At 42.9% G+C, this 25,496-nt stretch overlaps 3 protein-coding genes across 5 annotated transcripts; 1 reads left to right on the top strand and 2 right to left on the bottom strand.

Annotated features, from left to right (window-relative positions):
- Positions 1-1,118: 1,118 nt before the first annotated feature.
- Positions 1,119-18,573, bottom strand: LOC6038875 (deformed epidermal autoregulatory factor 1). Of its 2 annotated transcripts, none has more exons than XM_038266143.1 (5): positions 17,959-18,573; positions 8,610-9,264; positions 4,184-4,801; positions 1,897-2,129; positions 1,119-1,833 (listed from the first exon to the last, which is right to left on the bottom strand). In XM_038266143.1, exons 1-5 carry the CDS (start codon positions 18,025-18,027, stop codon positions 1,663-1,665), a joined length of 1,746 nt encoding a protein of 581 aa, XP_038122071.1. In that variant the 5' UTR covers positions 18,028-18,573; the 3' UTR covers positions 1,119-1,662. The 2 variants fall into 2 exon arrangements, with proteins under 2 accessions (XP_038122071.1, XP_038122072.1); XM_038266144.1 differs by having other exon boundaries at positions 8,625-9,264.
- Positions 9,442-13,773, bottom strand: LOC119770736. 2 transcript variants are annotated; one of them, XM_038266146.1, is made up of 3 exons: positions 13,640-13,773; positions 12,611-13,606; positions 9,442-10,504 (listed from the first exon to the last, which is right to left on the bottom strand). In XM_038266146.1, the coding sequence occupies exons 1-3, from the start codon at positions 13,697-13,699 to the stop codon at positions 9,860-9,862; spliced, it is 1,701 nt and encodes a 566-aa protein (XP_038122074.1). In that variant the 5' UTR covers positions 13,700-13,773; the 3' UTR covers positions 9,442-9,859. The 2 variants fall into 2 exon arrangements, with proteins under 2 accessions (XP_038122074.1, XP_038122073.1); XM_038266145.1 differs by having other exon boundaries at positions 12,611-13,709.
- Positions 18,574-23,676: 5,103 nt separating the features above from the next.
- Positions 23,677-24,591, top strand: LOC119769286. Its single transcript, XM_038261259.1, has 3 exons — positions 23,677-24,110; positions 24,186-24,266; positions 24,326-24,591. Exons 1-3 carry the CDS (start codon positions 23,969-23,971, stop codon positions 24,589-24,591), a joined length of 489 nt encoding a protein of 162 aa, XP_038117187.1. The 5' UTR covers positions 23,677-23,968.
- Positions 24,592-25,496: the final 905 nt, after the last annotated feature.

Genomic DNA, 25,496 nt, shown 5'->3' with positions numbered 1-25,496 from the left:
TCAAACCAGTACCGTCTATAATCTCAAATTATGTCTCATTCCCACACTAGCGTGCCCCTTTTTTAGCAGTCACGACTCTGCACCCCTCGCTGGCCAGAAGATTACGAGCCGTTTCCTCAAATTTCTCCCTACCATTAATACCCCGGGACGTTTTCGGATATCAAGAGTCTCTCAAATTATTACACTGAATTGTATATTTAATTTATTCTCCTTGAAATTTCCAAGAATTCACGAATTAGGTTTCCCCAAACATTCTTCAATTTAGTGTAGAGATGCTTGCACATACAAATTCCATTAGTTTTACGATTTTCCGTTCATAATTGTTCTTAGTTTCACATGTTTGTTTTTGTTTTCCTCTCGCTCTTTTTAATTTAATTGTATTTGTTAAGAAATTTACTTTACTTCGTACGGGGGGTGATATATTTTGTTTATGACTTCTCGAGCTCTTCGGTAACTAGCTTCACCTCGAATGGTTGGTTGCTTGGTCTGATGAATGATTTCGTTGATTTATCTTTTTGATTGCGGGAAATCTGATCGATTTCGCCGCGCGCACTGTGCCAAAAGAACGAGTTTACTTTTTAGAAAATTTTTCGATTTCCGAACGAACAAGCAACACAAAGTTGACGCCACAGAGATGACACAGAGCCTTATTTTTCTTCTTCTTCTGAGCTCTCCGAGTTGTGTTGCACGGGCAACGAGACGGACGAGACGGAATTTGGCTAAAATTGTGGTAGTTTTCACGGCTAAAACATGCTTCTTTTACACTCTACATCAAAAGTACGGACACTGACCGGCGGACTCGCTTCGGAAGGGGTCAGGAAAAGGAAGGGTTGAGAGCTTACGCATGAGGATTTGAGACGACGTAGGTTATTTACAGGGCGGGGGAGTCCATGTTTGAAACCATTCCTTAGATTGTTTTTTTGTTTTTGGTCAATGAAGGAAACAGTTTCTGATTTAACAAAGGGTGAAACGTAAAACTCTGTAATAAAATTGTAACAAAAGTGGAAAAACATAACTTTGCTAAAGACTTTATTAAGTAAGTTTATTATATTATAAACATGTTTTTAAGGGAAATAATGATGTGATATGAATTAACTGAAACGAACTGAAGGCAATAATTTAAGAGTTGACATCTCTTATTATTAAAGGTTTGTTTCTGGTTTTAAATAATGTTTCTTCGATCCTTAAATACACACTTTACTCTTTAAATATATGTACTTCCGCAATTGCCTAGTAAAATGAAAACAAAAAAAAAAGTTCAACTACGAACATGGTAGCGCTCCTTTCGAGCCTACTAGTAAGTCCCTTTCTCGTGGTGAGTGAATCCAGTTCGAACCAACATCCGCGCGTTAATAAAAAAAACAAAACTCTCAGATTTTCGCTATTTAAATATAAAATAAAAATAAACCGTTTCCATAAACGAGTACGCGTTGTGGCAACACGCGTGGGTTGTCTGTTTGTGGGGGTGTTGGTCTTGTTGTTACACTTTTGTAGGTAATATTTTTTCCCAATTTGCGACCTTCGACGAGAAACGTTCCAAACTTTCCTCTTTCCTCTTTTTTCAGTAGTACATGAGCGCATGAGCTGTAACGGCGTTGAGAGACGTCTCTTCGACGTCGAACCGTTGCTGATGTTGTTGGTCGCAAATTAGAAAATTAAAGGTTATTGAGTTTCGTCCACTATCAGCATGATCTGGTGTGTGGCCTCCTGCGTACTCCGCACGCACTCGTTCTGATGCGTGATCCAGTCTTTTCGTTGACAGAAGGTCGAACAGTACGGCGTCCGCCGGCACAGCGAACACTCGGCCAGCGCTTCCCGGTTGCAGTTGGCGCACTGAAAAAACCACTTCATCAGCAAAGCTCCCCTAATAACCCATCAAAATCCACAAAAGCTTACCTTCTTATTCGCATGAACGGACCCGGGCGGTAATTGACTGCTGATGTTGTTCTGCTCCTCGAGCTGCGTCACGGTCAGGATGGCGGCGTCCCGTTCCCGCTGCAACCGGTCCAGCTGGTGGTTGTGCACGTCGCGCGCCTCGCCGATGCACTTCTTCAGCTCCTGCATCGCCTTCGACACCTGCGAGCACAGGGCCTTCATCTTCTCGAACGGGAGATTCGATTCGGCAATCACTGGAAACGAAAGAGAAAGTGATGCATTCGATTAGAAAAATAGGTGTAAATGGTGAACTGTTGATCAGGAACAAGACAGAGTTGAAAGAGATTCAGAAATGTGTAGTTGTTACAATATTCAAGGTATTTGTCTAGTAATCCGAACATAATATTAAAATCAATTTACTATTCATCTCAGCGGTAAATTTTAGGCAGTAGGCCTGGCCGCTGCCTAAGTTTAATTTTGTTTCCTGTTTGCGCAAACTTTATTTGACCAAAACTTTAATTCACTTGTTTTGCGTAACCGGCAGTGAAATTATTAGAAAGTATAGTTTGTATCAGACTTTGGATATGTTGATAGAGTTTATCTCAGTCCCAGGTATTAGGCGGTGTGAGCGGATAGCATTGTAATTTTTAGACCACGTTTTCCACTTTTTCTCGCAACGAAACCGACTACTTTATCGACTTCATTTTGCTGGGCGAGATAGGACGCCGTCTATTTTTAGATTATGAATCAGCATTTATCCACTTTTGTACTTACAAAAACCAGATCCCCGATTTGGCTCAAAATTGGTACAGTTAGGGGAAATATACCCATTTTAAGCCTAATAAGCGGTCGTGTTTGAATGATGCTGGATAACCTGGAGTGTTCCTTGAAATTTACTAAAACCAAGTACACCAACGAATAGAGCAACTTTTTGTGAACATTTCTGTTTATTTTCACTTTTATTAATAGTTATGCTATTCCTTTTCAAGCATTTAAAAAAAAATATTTCAAAAGTGCATTCTAATCAGTCGAGTGCATTAGGCCACGCCCATTTATATATTTTCAGCTTAGTTCTTTTTTTCTTCCAGCGCTCTTTTGGGTCTGCTGCCAAAATTGCTGAAATTTTAAGCGAACACTCACGAAAAGTAGCATTTATAGCGAAAGTTTCCTGGCAGCACTTGCTCACTCCAACAGGCGCTGCACCAGCATGTTGGTGGTGTTGGTGGCCACCCTTTGTTCTTTATTTGCCTTCGCTTCTCGCTCGTTTTTCTTCAGCCTTCGATTGGAATGGGTCGTCAAAATTGAAACGTCAAAAGACTTAGCGCGTTTGTTTTTTTTATGGCGCTTGCTAATTATTTACTTGTTTCGGGATTATTTTTCAAGTGAGTGACTAACTATTGTGCAAAAAAACATGTTGCCGGTTGTTGGAAGCAATTTAATATCTTAAGCGCTTTGAAAACGTTAACGTTAGTATAGTATTTTTGGAGCATTAATCGAGCATCAAACTCTTCATATGACGAAGATAGGTGTTTGATTAGAAAGGGTATATTTCCCCTACATGCTTTTGCTCACAAAGGTGATTCGGGGGCTTGTTTTGGTAGGCTGACTGAGTCTTAAACTCAAAAGTGCTCAGACGTTACAGAAGCTTTTCAGAAATGAGGAAATTTGGCCACTTATGCGATTATTTTCAACAAATTCGCATTTTTTTTATCGCCAATAACAGTACTGAAAGTGAAAAGTATCTTTCAGCATTCGTTGTCGAGAAGCAATACTTGCATACTTTGCAAAAAATGTTGTACTACTCGTAAAGGACGTATTAGACTATGGCACAAAAAACCAACAAACTTGCAAACAAACTTTTTGACAGTTTGGCAGTTTGCCTGCTTTGTTTGTTTGTCCCGAGCAGATGGTAATCACAAAATTCATGCGTTTTAGTAACAAATACTGTTAAAATAACAGAAAATGTTATGGCATCTTCTTGAAAAATATATTTTTGCATAAGAGTTTAATAACAGTTTATGTTATCATAACAAAATGTATTATTGGTCTGATATTGGTTGAAAGCCAAAAGTAACCTGGGAACAACATTTCCGTAGTAACAGTTCAATAGGGCGAATCTGCGTTTGTAAACAAGCAGTCTATCCCTTTTGCTCAAGTGACAGTTCACGTCAAGTAAGAGGGGGATAGACTGATTGTTTACAAACGCAGATTCGCCCTATTGAAATGTTACTACGGATTTTTTGTTATGGAAGAATAACTCCAACTGTTATTAGGTTCTCAGAAAACAAAATCACCTTTTCCAACTTACTTTGCGTCGTCTGGTCCACGTACTCGGTGGCACTTTCGATGCCCTCGGTGAGCGCTTGCCAGGGTTCCTCTTTGGTGGTGATCGCCAGCTCATTTTCGATCTCCTGCTGCTCCTGCTGGACCACCTTGACCGTGGTGGTCGTCGTGGTCGTGCTCGTGTTGTTGGTCATCAACGGCGACGAGTTGATGGTGGCTGCGGCGGCCGCCGCCGCCGCTGCCTGCTGGAGTTGCTGCTGCACCTGTTGTTGCTGCTGCTGCTGTTGCTGAGCCTGTACCTGCTGTTGCACTTGCTGCTGTACTTGTTGCTGAACTTGCTGGATTTGCTGTTGTTGCACTTGTTGTTGCTGCTGCTGCTGCTGTTGCACTTGTTGCTGGTGATGACTGATGGCGGTGGTTTGCTGCTGCTGTTGATGAGTAGCCTGGTGCTGCTGGTTTACCACGGAAGCCGTCGTTGTCGTGCTCGTGTTGCTGATGTTGTTGATGTGGATGTTGTTGTTATTACTAGTGTTAGTGTTGTTATTTACAATTATTCGCTTCTTCTTCTCCGCTTGTTCCGGTTCGATCTGGTTACGTCGTCGCCGCTTGTACGGAGTGAACAGTCGTACGGGACCGGACGCCGCTGCAATGAAGAAAGATAAGGGCAAGAGGCATTGGTTAGTGGCTTCAATTAGTTTATTTTTGGTTCGCTTAGTTCTTAATTTGGAAGCCGCATGGGATGATAGTCGGTGCAACAGAAATAGATAAGTACCAATGTTAAAATAAACTATTGTCGAAGTTTGGACTGACGGGCGCAGAACATTCGAGTCCTCCATCAGAAGAAACAAGAACAGATAGCGAAAAAAAAGAAAACAAATCAGCAAAAATCGATTGTCAATTCTTTCTCACTTTTCAAATTATAAATCAAATAAAAGTGGTTATAAAACCAACGTCAAATGAAACAAACCTGAGAAAATATATTCAAATTGAATGAAATAAGCACTTTGTAGAAGAAAAAAACTCTGATTTGAAAAACTTAAACTAAACTTTGGCGTTGGGGAGCAAAAGGCAGAGTGTGTTTGTATGTGAGCTTCCAAACCAATACCCGTTGGCTGGCAGCGAAGTTATGAGAAAGTATACAGATTAAAAGGCGATTTCAACTAGAAAAGCTAAACACTGCCTCTTAATTGCATGTTCCTCAACTTTGATATTAGAGTGATTAGATTAAATTAGATAGGGTCCTAAAGATTTATGTAAATTTTTATGTACAGCGGTAAAAAAAAACACGATTCAATCACTTTTTTCTATGGTGCCCTTGGATCGAGCTGTCAAGTAAGATACTTCCTGTCAAGAAGAGCCACCAAGTTTTTTGATTATTGAATTAAAAATCCATTTTAAATCCTTTGGAATCGTAAAAAGGGTAATTATACTCAAACAAAAATAAGCTTTATCGTTGTGAACGATAATATAACTAATTTAAGCTTTATAATAGGAACAAATTCTACCGAAAGTCCGATCACTTGGCCCATGACTGCATTCAAATGATTGCTGTCACCCAAGTAGGGTCCGAAAGCCCTATGCAATTTTGTGTGTACAACTAGGGGCAGGGGGGGCAGAATGGACCGCCTAAGGGAAATGCACCAAAAACCATAGAAAAACATAAAAATTTATGAATCCAGTGTAGTAGGCTTATGCTTTGGAATGTTCCCTTCAATGTTGTATACTTGGTGGATGAAAATTTTTTACTTAAAACTATTTTTGAGCCCCTTTAAAAAAAAGTTTTTTCGACTAACTTTCCAGGGTGCGGGGCAGAATGGGCCACCTTAGAAAACAAGCCATTTCTTCTAATACAACGTTGAAGGGTGATAAGAAATTACTTGAGGGACCTTTCCATTATAGTTTCCATGAAATTTGATCACTTTTATAAAAATAGTAACTTTAAAAAACAAAGATTTTTGAAAATAGTGTAAATATGTCGAAAAAAGACACTATTTTTACAACTATGCGTCGAAACAGCTAAAAAATCAAATTTTGTTGCATTAATCGTGATTTGTGAAGCTACCAGGAGTGAAATAATCCATTTAGCTCAAATTTTTTAACTTTTGCTTGTTTTTATAAGGCAGGAAAAAAGTGGTCCATTCTGCCCCCAAGTGGATTTTAATTTAACACATCCACCACCAAGCCTCTAAATGATTTTAAGGTTCCGTTGTTGTTTGTATACCTTGGTAGTAGCATCTAGTAACGTTATAAGCATTGAGCAAACTTTTTCAAACAATCCAACTTTTCAGAAAGCTTATTCAAGAACCTCGAAATAAAAAACATTTGCGTGGTTTTGTCAATAAATTTTTCATTTTTGCTCATAATTCGAAAAATTCAAACGTCGTTTTCGGTATGGTGAAGTTATTTGACGTCCTTTATAAGACAGCCTTACAATTGGTCTAAATCAGCCTGATGGCAAGATTGTCAAATTGTATGTATGGGCCGTGATACTCACATTGGTTGGACCGTGGACCCCGCGATTTGGTCGCTTTACCCCTCTGACGCTAAATATAGGGTAAAAGAGCCAGCAAATGTGCAATTGAAAAAAAGTTTTTTTTTGTAAAAAAATATTTTAGATTTTGTTTTTGATGAATAAATTTGAATATGTTTTGTCAAAATTTAAATAACTAGAAGAAAAGAAAATATTATCCAGCCTATTGAGGACGAAGTCAATCGTTCAAATTTTTTAATGTTATCTTATTAACATATTTTAGTGTTAAATGTCAATATTCCAAGAAGATAATGTCCAGCTTGTGACGATAACTACTTTTCCTTTACTTAGAAATTGAATTCAGAAGGGAAACGATAACCAGCTATGTTGGTCCGCACCGGGTTCTGAACTCCCATTTACGAGGCGGAAGCGTTACCGCATGGCTCGGTCTTAACAAAAAAAAAATTAACTGGACCATAAATAACAATTTCAAATTACAAACCTAAATATTAAATCATTTATTTTCAAATTTACTCATAAATGGCCTGTATACCCTATTTTGTGCAACCAGTTTATGGAGCGTTCACCCTATATGGACTGTCAAAAGCGAGGTTCACTTTTTGACAAGCTTGCCACCAGTCTGGTCTAAATCCATTCTAAAGCCCAAAACCAAGGGTGGCCCATTCTGCCCCCCTGGTCCATTCTGCCCCCCCCCCCCCTGCTCCTATAGACATTAACATGATTAAACACCATTTCTGATCACTTTTTTTAATTTTAATACAGAAAATATAAATTGTCAAGACAACATTTTTTCGATGGATCAACTATGGTCCCCTTGGAAGCAGCTATCAAATAGAAACTTTTCTGTCAAGGGCCGCGAAGTTTTTTTAAATTTATTTAAATATTCTTTTGCGGTGGAATAATCATAAAAAAAAATCAGTTTCGCTTGCGAACTTTCTTCACGCGTGAAAGAGAGAGGCGGCGAATCACGCAAAAGAAAATCGCTCCCGAACTTCTCGGTTAAAATCAAGCAGTTGAAGACTTAAATCACTTAAATTTATTTATTTCGTTTTGTTTACACACATTGCCCGTCTAAAAAAAGTGACAGATCTTTTTTCGACGTGTGAAGTTACACCTGTAGTGTAGTAGTGAAAAAGATGATCCATTGAATAATCAAGATGATGATTTTTTTTAGATTCCTTTTATCGATTTTTCGTGCGAGAGAGGGGAGAACCAAGTTCCCTTCCGTTTTTTTCTCTTGATTATCGTCAAATCCAGAGTTTTTTTTTTTGAAAAGGACCTATAAACTATTGTCTTTCGTATGTTGGACCTATTCAAAAAAAACTCTAGAAATGATTTTTTTATGAAGCGCTTCGCTGATCATAGTACTCAGAAAAATAAGCTTTATCGTTGTGAACAACAATATCAGCAATTTAAACTGAATTTTACATGGACTATGTTACTATTAAAATTGAAAAAAAAAACCAAATCAATTCTTAACCAACAAGGTTGCTACTCCTAATGATGGTCAAGGCAGTATTAGACTACGACAACCAAATATCCAAACAAACTTTTTAACAGTTTCGCAGTTTGGCTGCTCTGTTTGTTTTCAGAAACGTCAACCTGCATACAATTGGCTTTGTTTGCGAGTTTGGCAAACTGTCAAACAAAAAGTACGAGATTGTTTGTTTGTTTGCCATAGTCTAATAGTTCCTTCACTAGATTATTCATGCCTTGAACAAGTAAGATTGTTCTACCTAGGCAAATAATCTTGAATGGAAAAATGGAGAGTGCCCTCGGTCTTAAAATGCGTTGGTTTGTAATCAGATCGGGTGTTGGGAGCACTAATGATACAATGCGAAAGGTTAAATTCGTAGATCGTTGACCGTCTTATACCATGTAGCCCTACGCCAAATAATACGCATAACTTATGAGTGAATACTTAAAAAATAATAGAAAAGAAATAAAAAAGATTACTTACGTTGGGTAAACTTACCGGAGTCGTCGTCACAGCACGCCGAACAGGTACAGCTGGTGGCGTGCGGCGTCAGGATGCCCTCGTCAATCAGTGCCTGCAGACTTCGGCCGCCGTACCGGATCGACCGCTTCCAGTCTTTGCTCGAGCCCCGCCCGCAAATGTTCTCGAACTCGCTCGGCGTGTACCAGCCGTCCTTGTGCTTGATGCACTTGCCCCGTCCACCGGACCCGAGCCGGCTCTTGTACAGCTCACCGGTGGTCGTTTTGCAGCGCACCGGCAGCACGTCAATGTTGCTCAGCCGGTCGATGAGATTGTTCGTCTCGAGCCGATACTCGGTGGCCGACTGGGACTGACCCTGGTCGAGCAGGCTATCGTCTTGCTGCTGATTCGGGTCCGTTCCAGCCTGCTGCTGCTGCTGGATCACAATGTGGGTCGGCTTGAGGTCACCGGTCAGATCGCCGACGACCGTGCTGCCCGCCGACACGAAACCGTTGTTGTCCACGCATATCATCGGCTTAAAGTGCTGGATCTGGTCCGGCGTGAGGACGTTGAAGGTGGTGCCTCCGATGAGGGTTCCCATCGAAACCGGCACCTGGACGACCGTGTTGCCCGACCCGACATCGGCCGTAACGAGGCGGGTACGCGGAGGCAGTGCGACCTACAGATGATACGATTTTGTTTGGACCGAAATTAGTAACAACACAGATTGGACGTCGTACTCGCAAACCTGCCGCCGAAAGAATCTACTACCGAAGACTGCCAGCTAGAGTTGCGCGAAACCCCATTGGAAACCAGTTGTGCCACGACGTAATTTGCATGCCGGAGGCTTTTTTTGTTCAGTAAAAGTAAATTAGTTCTTCGATTTGCATCGGCCTTAAATAACAGGTTCATCAACGAAACTTCGTTTGTTTTAACACTATGCAGCAAACCACTCCGACCATGTCGACGGGTTATTCAACTGCCTTGCTGCAGCAGAGACCTTGTGCCCACCACCTTCTTTGATTCTGCCTCTCTGCAGCTTCGGCGTCGTGTGTTGCTTTCGCTTTCAAGGATTTCTGCCAGCATTTAAAGTTGAGCTGCGGTGGAACCGAGCGAGAGGCTGCGAGATTGCTGCACTATTTCGGTGGTAGCGCGTACGTCATGCAAATTCTGTTACAAAACTGACGCTGCGTTGGGCTGTGCAGTGCTGTTTCTGAAGCAGGTGACGTATGTGACTGATACAATATTAGTTAAAGTGGATTTTTAGAAACATATTACTTGACCATTTTAAACATAATTATCAGCAAACTTTGTTTAGCTTTTGGCTTAGACCTGAATTTCTTTCTCAAAACTTCGGCAATCAACGCTACAAAACTGACGCAACTTCCTATCGCCAAGATAATCCACGCCAAAAGCAAATCGCTGAAGGTAAGAAATTTTCCTTTTTCAATCTTTCCACGCGGTCTCCTGAGGCCCCAAGTCTCCAACCAAAACTTGTCACTGGCCTGTCGCCACCACAATCTCATAATGCCAGACTCGTCAAGAGCATCGTGCGTGAAACGAAATATTTGCATGTACGGACTACGGAACCCACATCGGTGAATGAGAATAGAGTTACTAAGAAATCTCTCATCCAAAACAACGAACCAGCTCTGGTCTCGTTCAAAGTCGTACGATACTTTCGGAACTAGATCTGCCATATCCTGGTTTATGTACTTGGCAAATCCCGGTATAGTTTCCCACAGCTCGATTCTCGGTCCATTTACTAGATACTTTCCGGTTATTGAATTGTTGACACCGTTCGGGTTTTTGTCAAGCTCAGATCGAAACTTCAGCCCATACTTGTCAAAGTCTTTCAATTTTTGGGCAGTCGGTGCCGATGGTCTGTCAACCATCAACGAAACGATCTTGGTTTCAAACCCGCATAAACGAGAACCTTAAAAAAACTTTGTGTTAAATGGTTTTCTCACCATTTCAGAGATCGTAACCACTATTTGAAAAATGGTAGGAAAACTTTAAAAATACCATATCGGAAATGGTACCCTACCATTTTTCATAAAGTTCGACCATCTGAATTGAGGGTGGTTAGCAACGGTAACCTTAAAAATCCCCGAACAACGTTTCGTCAAATTACCATTTGTGTAATGGTAAAAATAAAGTAAATTTTCGCGAAAAAGCGACCTTTTTCTCTCGGTTATAATGTTTGAGAAATGGTTTTGAAATAGTATTTTAAGGTTTTTCATATAATTTTTAACCTTGCGTCTACTTTTTTAGAAAGGGTTTGTAAATGGTTTATTAGGGTTTTTCTTGCTTTTTTTACTTAGCGCTACTATTTTGGAAATAGTTTTCATATTGTTATTTAAGGTTAATCCTACATTTTTTTCCAGTTTCACTATTTCAGAAATAGTTTTCAAATGGTAAATTAAAGTTTATCATACAAATTTACTACTTTTTGAGAAATAATTTTGAAATAGTTTTTATAAGTTTTTCTTACATTTTTACCTACCTATTTTTTACTGAATTGTTCACTTTTTGACGGATGGTTCACAACAATAATATTAGGACTTTTTCGGCTTGATTGCCGATTCTGTTCAGTTGATCATACTGCCAAAGTCGTCCGAACCTGAAAAAATAAGAAAAAAAAAATCACAAAGTATCGAGTATAATGTAACATTCAAATATGTGTACTTATCTGATGATTCAAATGATTTCCTTGATTAATGCCATTCGTGCGTTCGCTTCGATTTTGTTTTGTCGGTCGGCTACCGCCAAGATCTCTGTTGGTTGCCGATCGAATCCTCCAGCACCAGCTGTTCCATTGTTTCAAGTTCTCCACGGCGCTGAAATGATCAACAAGAAAAATGTAAACAAAGTATCTGGTAAATCAAATGATTTGTTTGAAAATTATACCTGCGCACAAAACGTAGACAACAACCAGCCGCACAAACGTTTCACTTCAGACTGTTTTTGCCTGCGCCAGCCTGCAACGAGTGCAGGTAACGAGCATAGAGAGAAGAGAAACGAGAGAGCGCGCAAAGCAGAGTAATAATACTCTGCCTGGCGCGCTCTTTCGTTTCTCTTCTCTCGCTACGCTCGTTACCTGCTCTCGCAAATATGCCGTAAATCCAAAATTATCAACTGTTGAAAAATGATTCGCTCATACAATTGAAGAAAGTAACAATTATCACAAACATGATATGCTTAAAATTGAATCGTCAACGAAACTCAAAGGAATTGTAGCGCATCAAAAAGAACCGACATTTTCGAGCCTTTTTGTTCTTGAGCTCCTCAGTTTGTTTTCTCTTTTTGTTGGTTTAGATTCTGTCAATTAAAATTGGTAAACTTCGAATTGGCTTTCTTTGGCACCTCAAATGTGGGTAAAATCCAGGACCAAGTAAGCCAAATGTTGTCCACATAACTTGGTACTACTGGTGCAGCTGCACGACGAACACTTCACCGTATAGTGAATGCCTTTACCATATGGTTCACAAACTCTCTGCCAAAGTTGTCATTCTTCGCTTTTATCAGCCCCACCATCGTTGAGTAGATCGTACACTTTTCCGGCAACTTAGTCAGACAAAATCTTGTTCCGGAAGTTGCCCAAATCCGACTCCAGCACAAACCCAACCCCTTATGAAGCTACAGACAAAAAAGTTTGATTCTTTCATTTGAAAACAAAACTTAGTCAAATTTGGTAAACGCTTTTTGCAAATTCTAACTATTTTTCAAATGGGTATTTAATGTTTCTATATGGTAATCGTGAATCAATATGAACCATTTGAACTTAAAAATCACCTTATGATTTAGGGTAACCATTTGAGTAAACATCCTCAAATAGTTTTTTAAAGTCATCAAGAAAATTGTTTACCATTACAAACATTAAAATAACTCTATTACTTATGGTGACCATTTGACAAATAGTTATCAAGGTCCGCCAAATAACATTATTACAAATGGTGACCATAACTCATAAGGTTGTTTTAAGGTCCTCACTAGAATTCATATAGTTTTCGTTTATCCGGGAAGGCATTAGTTATGAAAAACATCAAAACGATCAGTGACTGTAGAACAATACGCTCCGAACGGCCTGCGTGATGTAGATTGTACCGTTCGAAACCGCAAACCACGAGCATCACTGGATCGTTTTGGAACACATCCGGCATGAACCGTTTCGCAACTTCTGCTGAAACTAAAATAACCACTAGCATAGTCCACACTTGCCAATCGAACGGCAATACCATGATCTCAACAGCGTTCAGCGATCTACCTCTAGGAACCACAACACGACCTACTGCCGGTGTTTTTTCGAAGAACATGCGGAAGTGTTCATCCATCGTAGCAAGAGCGACGCTTCTTTCTATGAAAATGTCTGCTCCCGTTGGACCGTCCTCCGTTTTCCGGTACTCGAGAGCCTTTCCATTTAAGTATTTCGCGGTAACCATAACCCATTTGTGCTTTGGGTGATATTTGGCGTTATTCTCTCCTCTATTATAAAAGATTGTGCTTCCTCTTAGTTGATCTTTAAGCCACTTTAGGCTATTTTTTGGGTAAGGCTTAACGTCATCTTCAATTACAGAGTGCCTTGCCAAGCTATTCAAAATTACAGTCGTCTTTTTTGTATCAAAGAACACGACATTGTTGAATTTACACTGAAATAAAACCCATTGCATCTGAGGAAAAACGTTTACGTCGTCGATATTCCAGAATACAAACACTTTGGTGGAAGGGTTGATCGTAAATAGAAATCTGTAGATGTCCTGAGATTTTATGTGAGGCGCCAGTTCGTATATATTGCCGGGATGGATAACCAGCAACGAAGGATTCTTTGGTAGAAGCTTACTTCTATAAGATCCCTGTACCACATACTTTGTCACGTATTGTAGTGTTGGCGATTTCATCAATTCACTCAGTACATCGCTGTTTTGCGCAATATCCCAAAAGATACACTCAAAGGTTCCGAAATGGTTCTCTAGCAAATAGTCGATAATTTCCAGTGGATAGTCCAGAAAATTCGGATTGATGTCTGCCAAGGCCAACGGAACGTTTAGATTGATGTCTGCCAAGGTCAACGAAACGTTGAGGAGCAGTACTAAAGCACACCGTATCAGCTTCATGGTTCGAGCGGGATTGAGTTCAATTGATCTTATTTATTCCAAAAGCAAAGCGATTGCAATCAAAGCTGATACTGATACGGAAATTTATATTAAAAGCACTTAGTAAAATTAGATACAAGTGTTTTATACTTTACAAGACGGTGCCAACATTGTCTGAATGCATTAGCAATCTTTCTTGTACTAGAAAAATTTAATCCAAAATTAGCCTCTACTATTTCAGCAATGAATCCAACAAAACTAACACAACTTCCTATCGCCAACACGATCCACGCCGTCCACAAATCGTCAAAGGCGAGAAAATGTTCACCTTCAACCTTCTCACGTGGCCTTCTTAAGCCCCAGCTCAATAGGAAGAACATATCGCCGGCTTGCTGCCATCACAAGCTCATTATTCCGGATTCATCGAGGGCATCGTGGGTGAACCGAAACACCTCCATATACTGACTGCGGAACGCAACTTGGTGAAAAACAATCGCGTCGTCGAAAAATCTTTCCTCCAGAACAACGAACCAAGTCAGACCCCGTTCAAAGTCGTACGATACCTTCGGAACTAGATCTGCCATATCCTGGGTTATATATTCAGCGAAACCCGGTATAGTTTCAAACAGCTCAATTTTAAGCCCATTGACTAGATACTTCCCTATAATCGGATTGTTGACGGCCTCCGGAAGACTCTCAAGATTATATCGAAACTTTAGCCCGTACTTGTCAAAGTCTTCGAGCTTTTGGGCAGACGGAGCCGATGGCTTGTCCACCATCAACGAGATGAACTTAGTATCGAAGGCGTTAGTTATACAGAACATCAGAATGATCAACGATTGAAGGACAATCTTTTCCCAACGTCCAGCCTGATGAAGATTGTATCGCTCAAAGCCGCAAACCACTAGCATGATCGGATCGTTTTTGAAAACCTCCGGCATGAACCGTTTGGCAACCTCAGCCGAAACTAGAACTAGCACCAGCATGGTCCACACTTGCCAATCGAACGGCATCACCATGATCTCGACCGCGTTAAACGGTCGTCCTCTGGGAACCAGCACACGACCAACTTGGGGAGTGGTAATGAAGAGTTGCCGAAACCACACTGCCACACTACTTAGAACTACAGTCAAGCTCGATGTATCGAAAAACAATACATTGTTGTATTTGCATTGCACTAAGACCGAACGCAATCTAGAGAAAACGTCAACGTCTTGTATTTCCCAAAACACAAACACTGTGGTGGCAGGGTTGAACAAAAACAAGAAATGATAGATGCCCTTCGAATCTACATAAGGCTTGAGTTCATTGCTGCTTCCGGGATGTAGACCAAGCAACGGTACATTTTTCAGTAAAAGCTCGCTGCTGTACGATTTTTGAACCAAGTACTTGGGAACGTATCGTAGTATTGGCTCATGCATCAGCTCACTCAAGATTGGGCTGTTTGGTGCAATGTCCCAAATGACACACTCGAAGGTTCCGATATGCTTGCTCATCAAGTACTCGATAATCGCCAGTGGATATTCCAAAACGTTCGGACTGACGGTAATCATAGCTGACGAAACGTCGGCAAGCAGAAGGAAAACACACGTAACCAGCTTCATGGTTCTAGCGAAAATGGATGCTTTCCAGGTTATTCGATTTTTCAGAATTGATTCATTATGTTTATCGCTTGAAATCTAAACATTTAATAAATAACTAAGTTATTTATTCACATTTACTCATGAAAAAGTCAACACGACCTACGCAGGGTAAAAATCTCGTAAAATACTTTATGCAATGTTGCGCAGCTTTCGACGGGTTCGTGACCTTATTCAAAGCGGTACGCAAAGCAGAAACGATAGCTTTCATGTTATTTGTATGCACTGCAACTCTCTTGCAGGATGATCGCTCTTCAGCACCTTCCCCGTACTTCTAACTAGCAAAACTGCCGCCAGATCGGAACTCTTTATCGAAACAAAAACGTAAACAAGAATCCTATTGGAGATTAGTGCGTTCGGGTTTTTTTTTTTGCCGTCCGTAGTGATAAATAAGCCGAATTCCATCGTGCGGCAACTTCGGTTTGTTTATTTGTGTAGCCGCAGCAGCAGCCGTCGTCATTGCCGCCAACAGGAACCGACGGCCATAAAAAATGTAAACAGAAATACTTTGAAAAATATTCGTTCATCATCGACGACCCTCCGCTGCCGGACAAGCGCCGAAGAACACGCGAAAGATCACGGCCTTCTTCGCGCGAGTTATCCAACACACATCCACATCCGACGAAACGAGGAGGCCTGCTATCACAGTAAAAAAATCATGGTAATATTACATCTGGGTTTAATTTTACCTCTGATAATGTGTAAAATTACCTCTGGCATACGCAATGCAAACAAAAACTCGCAATCCCTAAAATATCATCAAACTGGGTATAATCATATCCAGCTTACTAAGTACGCGCCCCAACTCGCACGGCCATCTCGACGTCGATGTACTTATCGATGTATTGACTGGATATACGGTACATAACGATGTACGAGATACGTAGAGGTACTTCGGCGTTAATCATCCATTTTTCACAGCGTCGAGATGGCCGTGCGAGTTGGGGCGCGGACTTTATAAGCTGGATACGATTATATCCAGTTTGATCTTTTTCTTGGGATTGCAAGCTTTTTGCATTCCGTATCCCAGAGGTAATTTTACACAATATTAGAGGTAAAATTAAGCATTTATTCAGACATAAAAAAATTACTCCTTCCCAGATGTAATATTACCATGATTTTTTTACTGTTTACGACGAGGACGATTCGATTCAATGTTCCCGAAGTGGCGGCGCACCACCACATCGCAAACGTTGGACATCGGCACCCGTTTGGTTGCGCGCTGCCTTCGTGGACTGTTTTCATCCCGCTCAGCACAGCACAGCAAACCATGAAAGAGGCAAAATCAGCGGTCGAAAATCTAACATGGCTCCGCTGTTGGGGTTTTTGGGCAGTGTTGCCAGCGGTGATACCAAACTTTGCTCAAGTTGTATTAAAATGCTCTTTAAAACTCTCTTTCCCATTCAAGGACTTTACAGCTAAGTATCCAAAGCTGTTTACTATTATTGCAGCAATTAACCTGCGTATTCCAAAGTGCAGGAGGTGACAAAGGGTGCATTTCCCTATCAAGGACTTCACTGATCAACTCAACTTGATTTCTGAAGGTATCCTTCTCGGTAAGAGTATAGTAAGAAATTACTCTACATGGATCTCTAACTTGGTTGCTTCAGACCGATACTGGGCAGCCGGAATAGGTCAGACCCGGGATATCCCGAACCTAGGAATTTGCCTCAACCTGGACCGGCCAGGTTCCCCCGGGGAAGGTTTACGGACAATTACGGAACCGTACGAGTTAGGCTAATATGGTTCTTCGTGGTTTTTGATACTGAATGTGACCATGTCCATTTCGACAGTGGTGGCCACAACCTGTAGTGAGTTGAAAATGCGCTTTCCCCGTTTGATGGTACACGCTGATTGAATTCGATACGTCGAGTTTCCCTAACACGGATGTGCGATTCAAGTATCTAAAGTCGTCTCGTGGACTTTGCAAAATTCAACCAACCCCGGACGAGCGGAGTGCGAAGAAAATGGACATCGGGCAGCCTCGACAGCGGAAGATTGCAGTTTTGGGACCTCGGGGAGATATCAGTGCACGTCACTCGTCAAGAATATCCAACTTGATCTCCTCCAGCGCAGGTTTATTTTCAGTCTGCAAACGATGCCTGCGATCCAACTTGGAGAGTTTTTGTTCAGCAAACGTGTAATCTGGCATCCCGGCTCCTTCCTAGCACGTCTCGGAATGCCAGTCTTTTTCGTCGTGTCGCTCGAGGATTTGGATCGATAGCGAGCTCTTTCTCTTTTTTCGGGTTCTCTCACGCACACATTCGCACCCACGCCATTCGTAACGACGACCACACAAACACACTCACTCATTGAAAAAATCTCGACACGAAGGCAGTCGATTTCGTCGTCCATTTTTCCACGTTCGACTTTTTTTTCTTTTCTTTCGCACACACACACACACACACACACACACATTATTGCACAAAACACGTAGCGATCCCCGAGATCCGATCGGTCGTTCCCGTTTTTCCAAACTCTCTAGCGGGCAGAGCGGTTCGTTTTGTTGTCATCAGCAGTAGATTCTCGGGCGGCAGGCCTCCAAGAATGACAGCTCCCACAGGCCATTTTCTCTGTTTCCCCAGCTTTTTTTTTCCTCCACACTCGCAGGGCCTACTGCGCGCTGTGGGCATCGATTACCTCATCGCCATTTTCGAGTTTGACATGTTCTTCGGCTTCGTCGGAAAGTTCCGGAATTTCCGAGTCCATCCTTTACTTTCGGGAACAACGGCGGCGACGACGAAGTTTGGTGGGGCCGAGCACCACCAGCACACACGCTCGAAGGCTTCGGGGAGTCAGCAGAACCGTTTCCCGATCGCGGCGACGGACACAAACTTCTCCCCCCGTGTGAAACACTTGAAAATTTTAATTCACCCGACGACGACGGCGGACACGACTACCGAACACGGTGTGGCGCTGACACGAAGGCGACGACGACTACTGCGACGATTGTTGGCCGAACGCGAGCGCCCCTGCTCCTCAGCAGCAACGCGCACACAGAAAGAGGGAGAAAGAGAAAATTCGCGATTGCTAGCGATTCCGGGTGCGATTTTCGATCCTGTTGGAAGCTGGGCCGCGATAAGCTGCACTTTTCCGTACACTTTTGCGACGATAAGTGGATTTTTGCACACCTTTTTTTCGGAAGTTTTTCCCAACCCAACTAAACCTTTCTAGTTCACACACTACGCCAGGCAGAGTAAAACTCTCTTTTTCTACTCTTTGTATTTAGGACGGGTGAACGAAACGAACGACGCGGCACGCACGCACACTAGCGTGCAAGCTTTTTTTGGGCCCACCCATACATGTTTACTTCTTCATACACCTTTGACAGATGCGAATGGAACAACATAAGCGAAAGAAAGGGAGAGGGAAAGTTAGAGAGAAAGGAAAAATGCACCAACTGACAGCTGGAGGAAGGGTTGGGATAAGCGAAGTCGTTGTCGTGGGGTTGTTCGAAGATTTTTATTTATTTGCCAAAATTCGTAATTTGTTGTTTTATCGGTTACGATAACTTGTTAGTTAAACTGACGAGTTGGCGTTTATTCGGGAAAAGAGAGTTAACACAGAGTGGGTGGTGTTTATATAAAAGAAAGCACGAGGCAAAGCCTACTGCGCCTAAAGCTTAACTAAACCTAATCACCAGGGCCGCACTTAGGGTTGACTTCCAACACCCCTAAGGTGCTTCGATGCTCTCGGTCGAAACAGCTTGGGCCCTTGGTGAACACATCGGTGAGCTGATCACTTGTCAGGAGGAACTGGCAACTTGGTGAGTTCTTCCTGGCCAACTATCACGAATGTTATTGTTGCGAATGCTCCGAGGTACATCCGCTTCCGGTGGTGTAGATCTTCTTCGTAGTGTATTTACTCTCCTCTTGGCTTGCCACCCGAGAGTTGATGGCGGTTCTGGTCGGCCAATTCGGTTCGCAGGCAGAACCGAATGTTGAGCGGCGATCGTTGATATCGCTCTCCCGGTCTCCGCCCACTACTCCCAGCAGCAGATCGGCGGTCTCGTTCCATTTGCGCTTCTTTAAGCTTCGATACCTTCTTGCACAACAACCGGAAATTGTACCGCTTTTTTCTGTTTTGCTGCGCTTTCAAGCCAACCAGCGATTTGTCCATCTTTCGCACCTTACTCCCCCTCTCAAATCCTGGAGGCTTCCGTACTTCTGTCTGGTGCAGCTGTTCCACCGCTTCTGCAAGCAGCTCACGAGCGACGATTTGGGCGTACGTTTCTTTGTAGTCGTACCCCGCACGTTGCGAGCACCCCGTCACGACGAGACGAGCTTTGTACCGGTTCTTCTCTAGCGACCGCAACTCGTCGTCGATAGCGCGCTTCCACAGCGGCCAGTCGTGGCGTTTCTGCAGCGCTTCATTGGTGTCGAGAATCTCGTCCACGTAGGCCTCGGCGTTCAACGTGACGGCGACGCAGACGTCGTGGTCGTGCCTTGCCGGCCACTTCAGCTTCAACTCGTGGTCGGGCCCTGCCGGCCACTTCCGCTCCAACTATAGTTCGGAGAACCCAGCCGGATGCATCTTCACGCGCTCAGCCACCTTCTCCACGGAGAACAGGTTCGCCCTCAATGCCCCGGTTTCCCGCAGATGTGACACTTGAACGGAAACGTTCCGTTATTTCCGGCACGCGCTGCTTTCCGGTCCGACACTTCCTTCAGGGCTTCCCACGTCAGCTTCGGCGATGAAATTCCGCGGACAGCCTCCCGTTGCGGCTCGGCGATCATCATGAGCAGGAACAACTTTTCGTCCTCTTCCCTCCGGGACTTCTGCAGGGCTTCCTTCCGCACCCGCTCCGCCACGCCTTCTTCCGCAACCACCTTGAAAAACGATTCCTCCTACTGCGTCCGCAGGATGCAGTGATGGAGTTTTAGCACCTTCAAATCCGCTTCAATCAAAAAGCTCCAGCACGAGAAATTCGTCCCGTCGAACGCGTGCTACACAAATTCGTACTCCATCGCACGAGAAAAAAAAAACGTTCTTTTCGCGTTTCACTTCCCGATAATCTTAACTCACTTTCCGATCGCGAAAATTGCGTCACCTTCCCGGACGTTCACGCACATGGAAAAACTTTTTCCTTCCGTTCGTGGTTTCCTTGGCGACGTGCCACGCGATTTGCTGGGCCACGCAACCTGACGAGTTGGCGTTGGCTAAACTAAACCTAATCACCAGGGCCACACTTAGGGTTGACTTCCAACATAAACTATGTATCAAGTCAAGGAGGGAACTAAGGGTTTGTTCAAATATTACGTCCAGAGATTTTCAGGATTTTGGACCCCCCCCCTCCCCCCTGTCACGCACTTTTCCTATACCTTTAACATGGGCTGTCACAAACCTCAGACCCCCTCCCCTATTCATGGACGTAATTTTTGAACGAACCCTAACCGGAAATTTACATTTGATCCAAAACATCCAAAATAAACTAACAAATTCGTACTGGGCTTATTGCCATCGAGCTGTCAAATCGCAACATGAAAAAAACTTTCTGTGCAGTTGCAGTGAACTTCTGTGAACTGAGTGAAGCTTACCAAGGCTTTTCAAAAAGTGTAACTCCATGTTGCACGCATACACTCTCAGGAGCGGCCGTGGCTGACTGGATACGGTGTTCGCTTTGTAAGCGCTCGAGGCGTGGTTCGATCCCCCCCCCGTCCTTTGGATTGGTAAGCAAAAATACTAACCACTAGGACCATGACGACTTTGTGAACATAGACTTAAATTAGGAATACTGTTACTAAGAGCGTGGAAATACAATGTCCCATCCCAGAGGGTCCCGGAGTACCAAACCTTCTTAGCATGGTGCTATCAACGAATAAAACCAATCCTCCGAGCGTATAGGAGGATGGCGTCGCTATTTTTAGACCACGTATTCCACTTTTTCTCATCGAAACCGACTACTTTATCAACTTCATTTTGCTGGGCGAGATAGGACGCCGTCTATTTATAGACTATGACTCAGCATTTTTCCACTCTTGCACTTAAAAAAACCAGATGGCAGCACGATGTAACGCCACGTCCCTATGGTGTTGTGTCTCCACGCTTCTTCCTCCGATCCGATTCAGAATTGTGTTGTTGTTCGAACACTCCGTGCTCAAACTCAACTCACTTCAACGAATTATGTCTCTGGAAGTGTTGGAGCGATTCGACGGGATTGATTTTAAGTGCGCTTTGAAGTACGACGGGGAACAGGACGGCCCCGTGAACATTTACAGTCGGAACCAGGAGAACAACTAAGCAAGGATTCGGTCAAGAGTATTGCGCGTATTCCCGAGAAAGACACGCGGCAAACCAGCCTCGAAACGACGCGCCGCACTTTTGGCAAATGCGTGCTGTCAAATCCCATACTGCGCGTTTTGTTTTTGTTGATCTTCTTCTTCGAATCGCCTGGCATTGTTGTCAGGTATGTTTTATATTGCACCAAAAGTGCAGAAAATCGCTGGCAACAATGTCTATGGCATATTCTGAAATGCCGCGCGGCGTGTACCTTTGAAAGAAACGGACAATACGATCCTGGACTGCGAAGCGATTGCGTGGCACCCTAGGTGGCACCAGAAGAGAAGCAGATTGTACCTGAAAGGCCACCTTCCCATTCAACAAGCGTACGGCCGACTATCTAGCTGCTACAAGTCGCTCTGGTATCAATTCACGTCAACGGACCCCGGTGCCACCGCAATTCACCCACGATCTGGCCCATCCGATCAGCAAGTTGGGCGCTCTCCTCCAATTACACGCACAAAAAATGACAACAATTCTCGTTCATTTCCGCTGCCATCTCAGCACAACTGGTCTCGTTCAGCTTCGCGCCGGGGATTGCCGTCGAAAAATCAAACGTCTAGCAGAAGGACTCGCAAGAAGTTAAAGGAGTACAAAGAGCTGGTGCTGAACTTGCCGAAAGAGGAGGAAGTGAATCTGAATTCGAAATAATCGAATGTCCTTAACTTGCCAGTGCTTTTGTGATTGATTATAAGGTTGATTGAAATCCGGGTACATCGCCCCTGTAATGTCCCAGTTTTCGACCCGACGGCTGACGAGCAAACTCTCGTTGGCATCGGTTCGGTTGCTGTTCTTGTTGGCAAAAGTACAGGAATCATAATTTACCGAGCGGATAAGTTGGGGAGGTACGATGGTCACTGGCTCTGACATTCATCGCTTTTTGTCATTTTCCGCTCACTTCAAGAAAATACCAGTACATATTTCCGATTCAGTGGGCTGTTTGCAAGACTGGTAGCATAGTTTCCCGGTGGATCCTGCTGAAGATGTACATATTGTGCAGGAGGACGAATATCCAATTTTTTTGAGTCGGTCCGGGATCGTCATAGTTTCTGGAAGCGCCTGTTTCTCCGATCAATTCCGCCTTACTTTAGCAATATAGTTCGATACATTTGTCCTGATTTGCCACGTTTGCCACAGATGCCGGTGTATACATATGTGTATCATATATATGATGAAAAATAATTAAATGTACACACTCAGTTTTTTATACCGATCTTCGGCAAATTCTGCCGAAAACAGAACAACTGAGCGCTCGGCAGATAGTTCGGCAGAAAATTGTTCTGTCGAAGTCTCGGCAAACAGAATTTTGACAGCGGCCGTTTTTCTGCCGAAGTTTTCGGCATTCCTAAAAATATTGTAACTGAAAATCTCGGCAATTTTAAAACAAAACCAACCGAGCTTTTCGGTATTTACATTTTAATCAATGAAGATGCAATAACTAATGAGTTGACATTTTTATTTTTCGTCAATATTATCACATTCAATACAAGTTTTTGCAATACGAAAAAACGAAGTTGACTTTATAGCTGTCGGCCACCATTGCTAGTACCAACCACTAGTGTCTTCCTTTTTATCTACAAGGACTTCGCCGCCCTGGGCTCCTAAGTGTATGAAAGTATGGCACGGAGCGACGGCGCCGAATACCCATATTTACACAAAGAATTTTAGAGCGCCCGCCGCGGGATTCGAACCGGCGACCTCTGGATTGGGGTCCAGTGCGCGGTCCGATTGATCCACACGGGCGGGATTTTTGCAATACACTAGCGGTTATTTACGTGAGCTAAAGAAGGATTTTGTTAGCTGTTGTGCTCGGCCGCAGAGGTGCATTTCAGCAATAGAGTTTAACTTTAGCTAATTTCGCCAAGCAAGTAAGACAGGATTCTCCTTCCTCAAATTCCTTCACTACCACAAATAGCCGCGGAATATCGGATGAAGTTATCTCCCCATTGTACTGTAAAGAACTATTAAAGTTTTAAAATTGAATGCAAAAACTGAAAACGAAAAACACCTATTTCATTTTCTAATTACTCACCGAGCTTATTATTGATCCTTACTCCATTTCCTTCGGCGCGTGAAAAACGGCCTGCTTACTGTTAGATTTGCCTTTCAAATAGAAAATCCGGAATATTTCATGGAACCGGCACAAACGATCTTTTGCGAATCTCTGAACAAAAAAGCTGTCAGTTGATCCAATTCAAAAGACTTTTTTTCAATATGCTGAAGGTAGGTAGTAATTCCAAGTAATTTTTATTAATTTTGAGCAATTCCGTGTGGTTTCTGGTAATCCCAACTAATTCTGGGAAATCCAAGTAATCCGTGACATATTGCCAGTAATCCTGGTAATTCCATTCAGACTGGTAAGTAATCTTTGATGCTGGAAACCCTTGACTATAAATACATTGATGCTCTAACATGTACGTCTCTTTTACAAGAAGAATTCATACTCATCAAAGACTACAAAGACGAAGACGGGCTCATCCTGAAGAAGGGAGCGAGGGTTGTCGCATTGGGCAGTAAGTAATCCTTGATGCTGGAAACCCTTGACTATAAATACATTGATGCTCTAACATGTACGTCTCTTTTACAAGAAGAATTCATACTCATCAAAGACTACAAAGACGAAGACGGACTCATCCTGAAGAAGGGAGCGAGGGTTGTCGCATTGGGCAGTAAGTAATCCTTGATCCTTGATACATTGATGCTCTAACATGTACGTCTCTTTTACAAGAAGAATTCATACTCATCAAAGACTACAAAGACGAAGACGGGCTCATCCTGAAGAAGGGAGCGAGGGTTGTCGCATTGGGCAGGACAGCAGATTCCAAGCTGGAGCAAGTAGGATATGCCACCAGCGACGGCCGTTCCCGAACCTATCTGCCGCTCGCGGTCCTTGGTAGATATCAACCACCGCCAACGCCCGTATGTGCAATCGGGTACTGTACACGATCTGGCCCCGTATACAAATGCACAGGAGCAATCAAGTTAGATAGATAATCGTAAACTGCTCTAGATACTTAACTATGAAGTCCGTGATTGGGAAACAGAATATCAACGTTTGTTTTCCTTCTGCTTGCCGACGTTACGAACGTGTTGGAATATCCACTGGTGATTATCGAGTATTTGATGAGCAAGCATATCGGAACCTGCGAGTGTGTCTTTTGGGACATTGCACCAAACATCCCAGTCTTGAGCGAACTGATGCAAGCTTCCCAACTAGGATTTTCCAGCACAGCAAATTTTCCAGTTCGTTTTGGGATCCGAAACAGTGCTGTCCCTACTTTGCGGCATGTGATTCATAGAAATTTGGATGAAAAAAACCTTTTTGTTCTAAATTTTGAAAAAATCCACGTTTCACGCTATATCAATACCGGACTCATATTCGGATGCTCTGCTCCTGAGCTAACTCCTAAAAGAAGATACAACGTCCTCAAAACTCGTCTCGTCAATGATTCGGCCAACCAATCTCCTCGACCTCGAATACGCCGCAAAATCAGTGCCGTAAGAAGTCGCCACTTGGTCGGCAGACTGCGGCTTCGCCAGTAATTCCACAAGCAATTCCGTCAATGATCCAGGTATAAGATATAAGCACAGACTGTCTATGATATAAACGTTTGAAAACATACAAGGTATTTCTGGGCTTGCGGCCCGGGTTTTTTGGAATGGCACCTTCGAGTAAGACGTAAGTCCTTTGTCAAATAATCCGGCTGATGACGTAGGCCGGATCTTTCACCGCAGCCCTTTTGAGATGATTCGTTAAATGTCCAATAGGTGGCAGCACTAAGCTCCGATTCACATTTATTGAAAATCAGGGTCAGGGTTATATACATGTAGAAAATCACTATATTTAATATTAAAGAAAATTTTCTAAATCCGTTTAAAAGGCAATTTTCAATCGTTCC

This window comes from Culex quinquefasciatus, chromosome 3 (assembly GCF_015732765.1).
Source record: "Culex quinquefasciatus strain JHB chromosome 3, VPISU_Cqui_1.0_pri_paternal, whole genome shotgun sequence".
NCBI lineage: Eukaryota > Metazoa > Arthropoda > Insecta > Diptera > Culicidae > Culex > Culex quinquefasciatus.
This window is presented reverse-complemented; position numbering and strand designations above follow the sequence as displayed.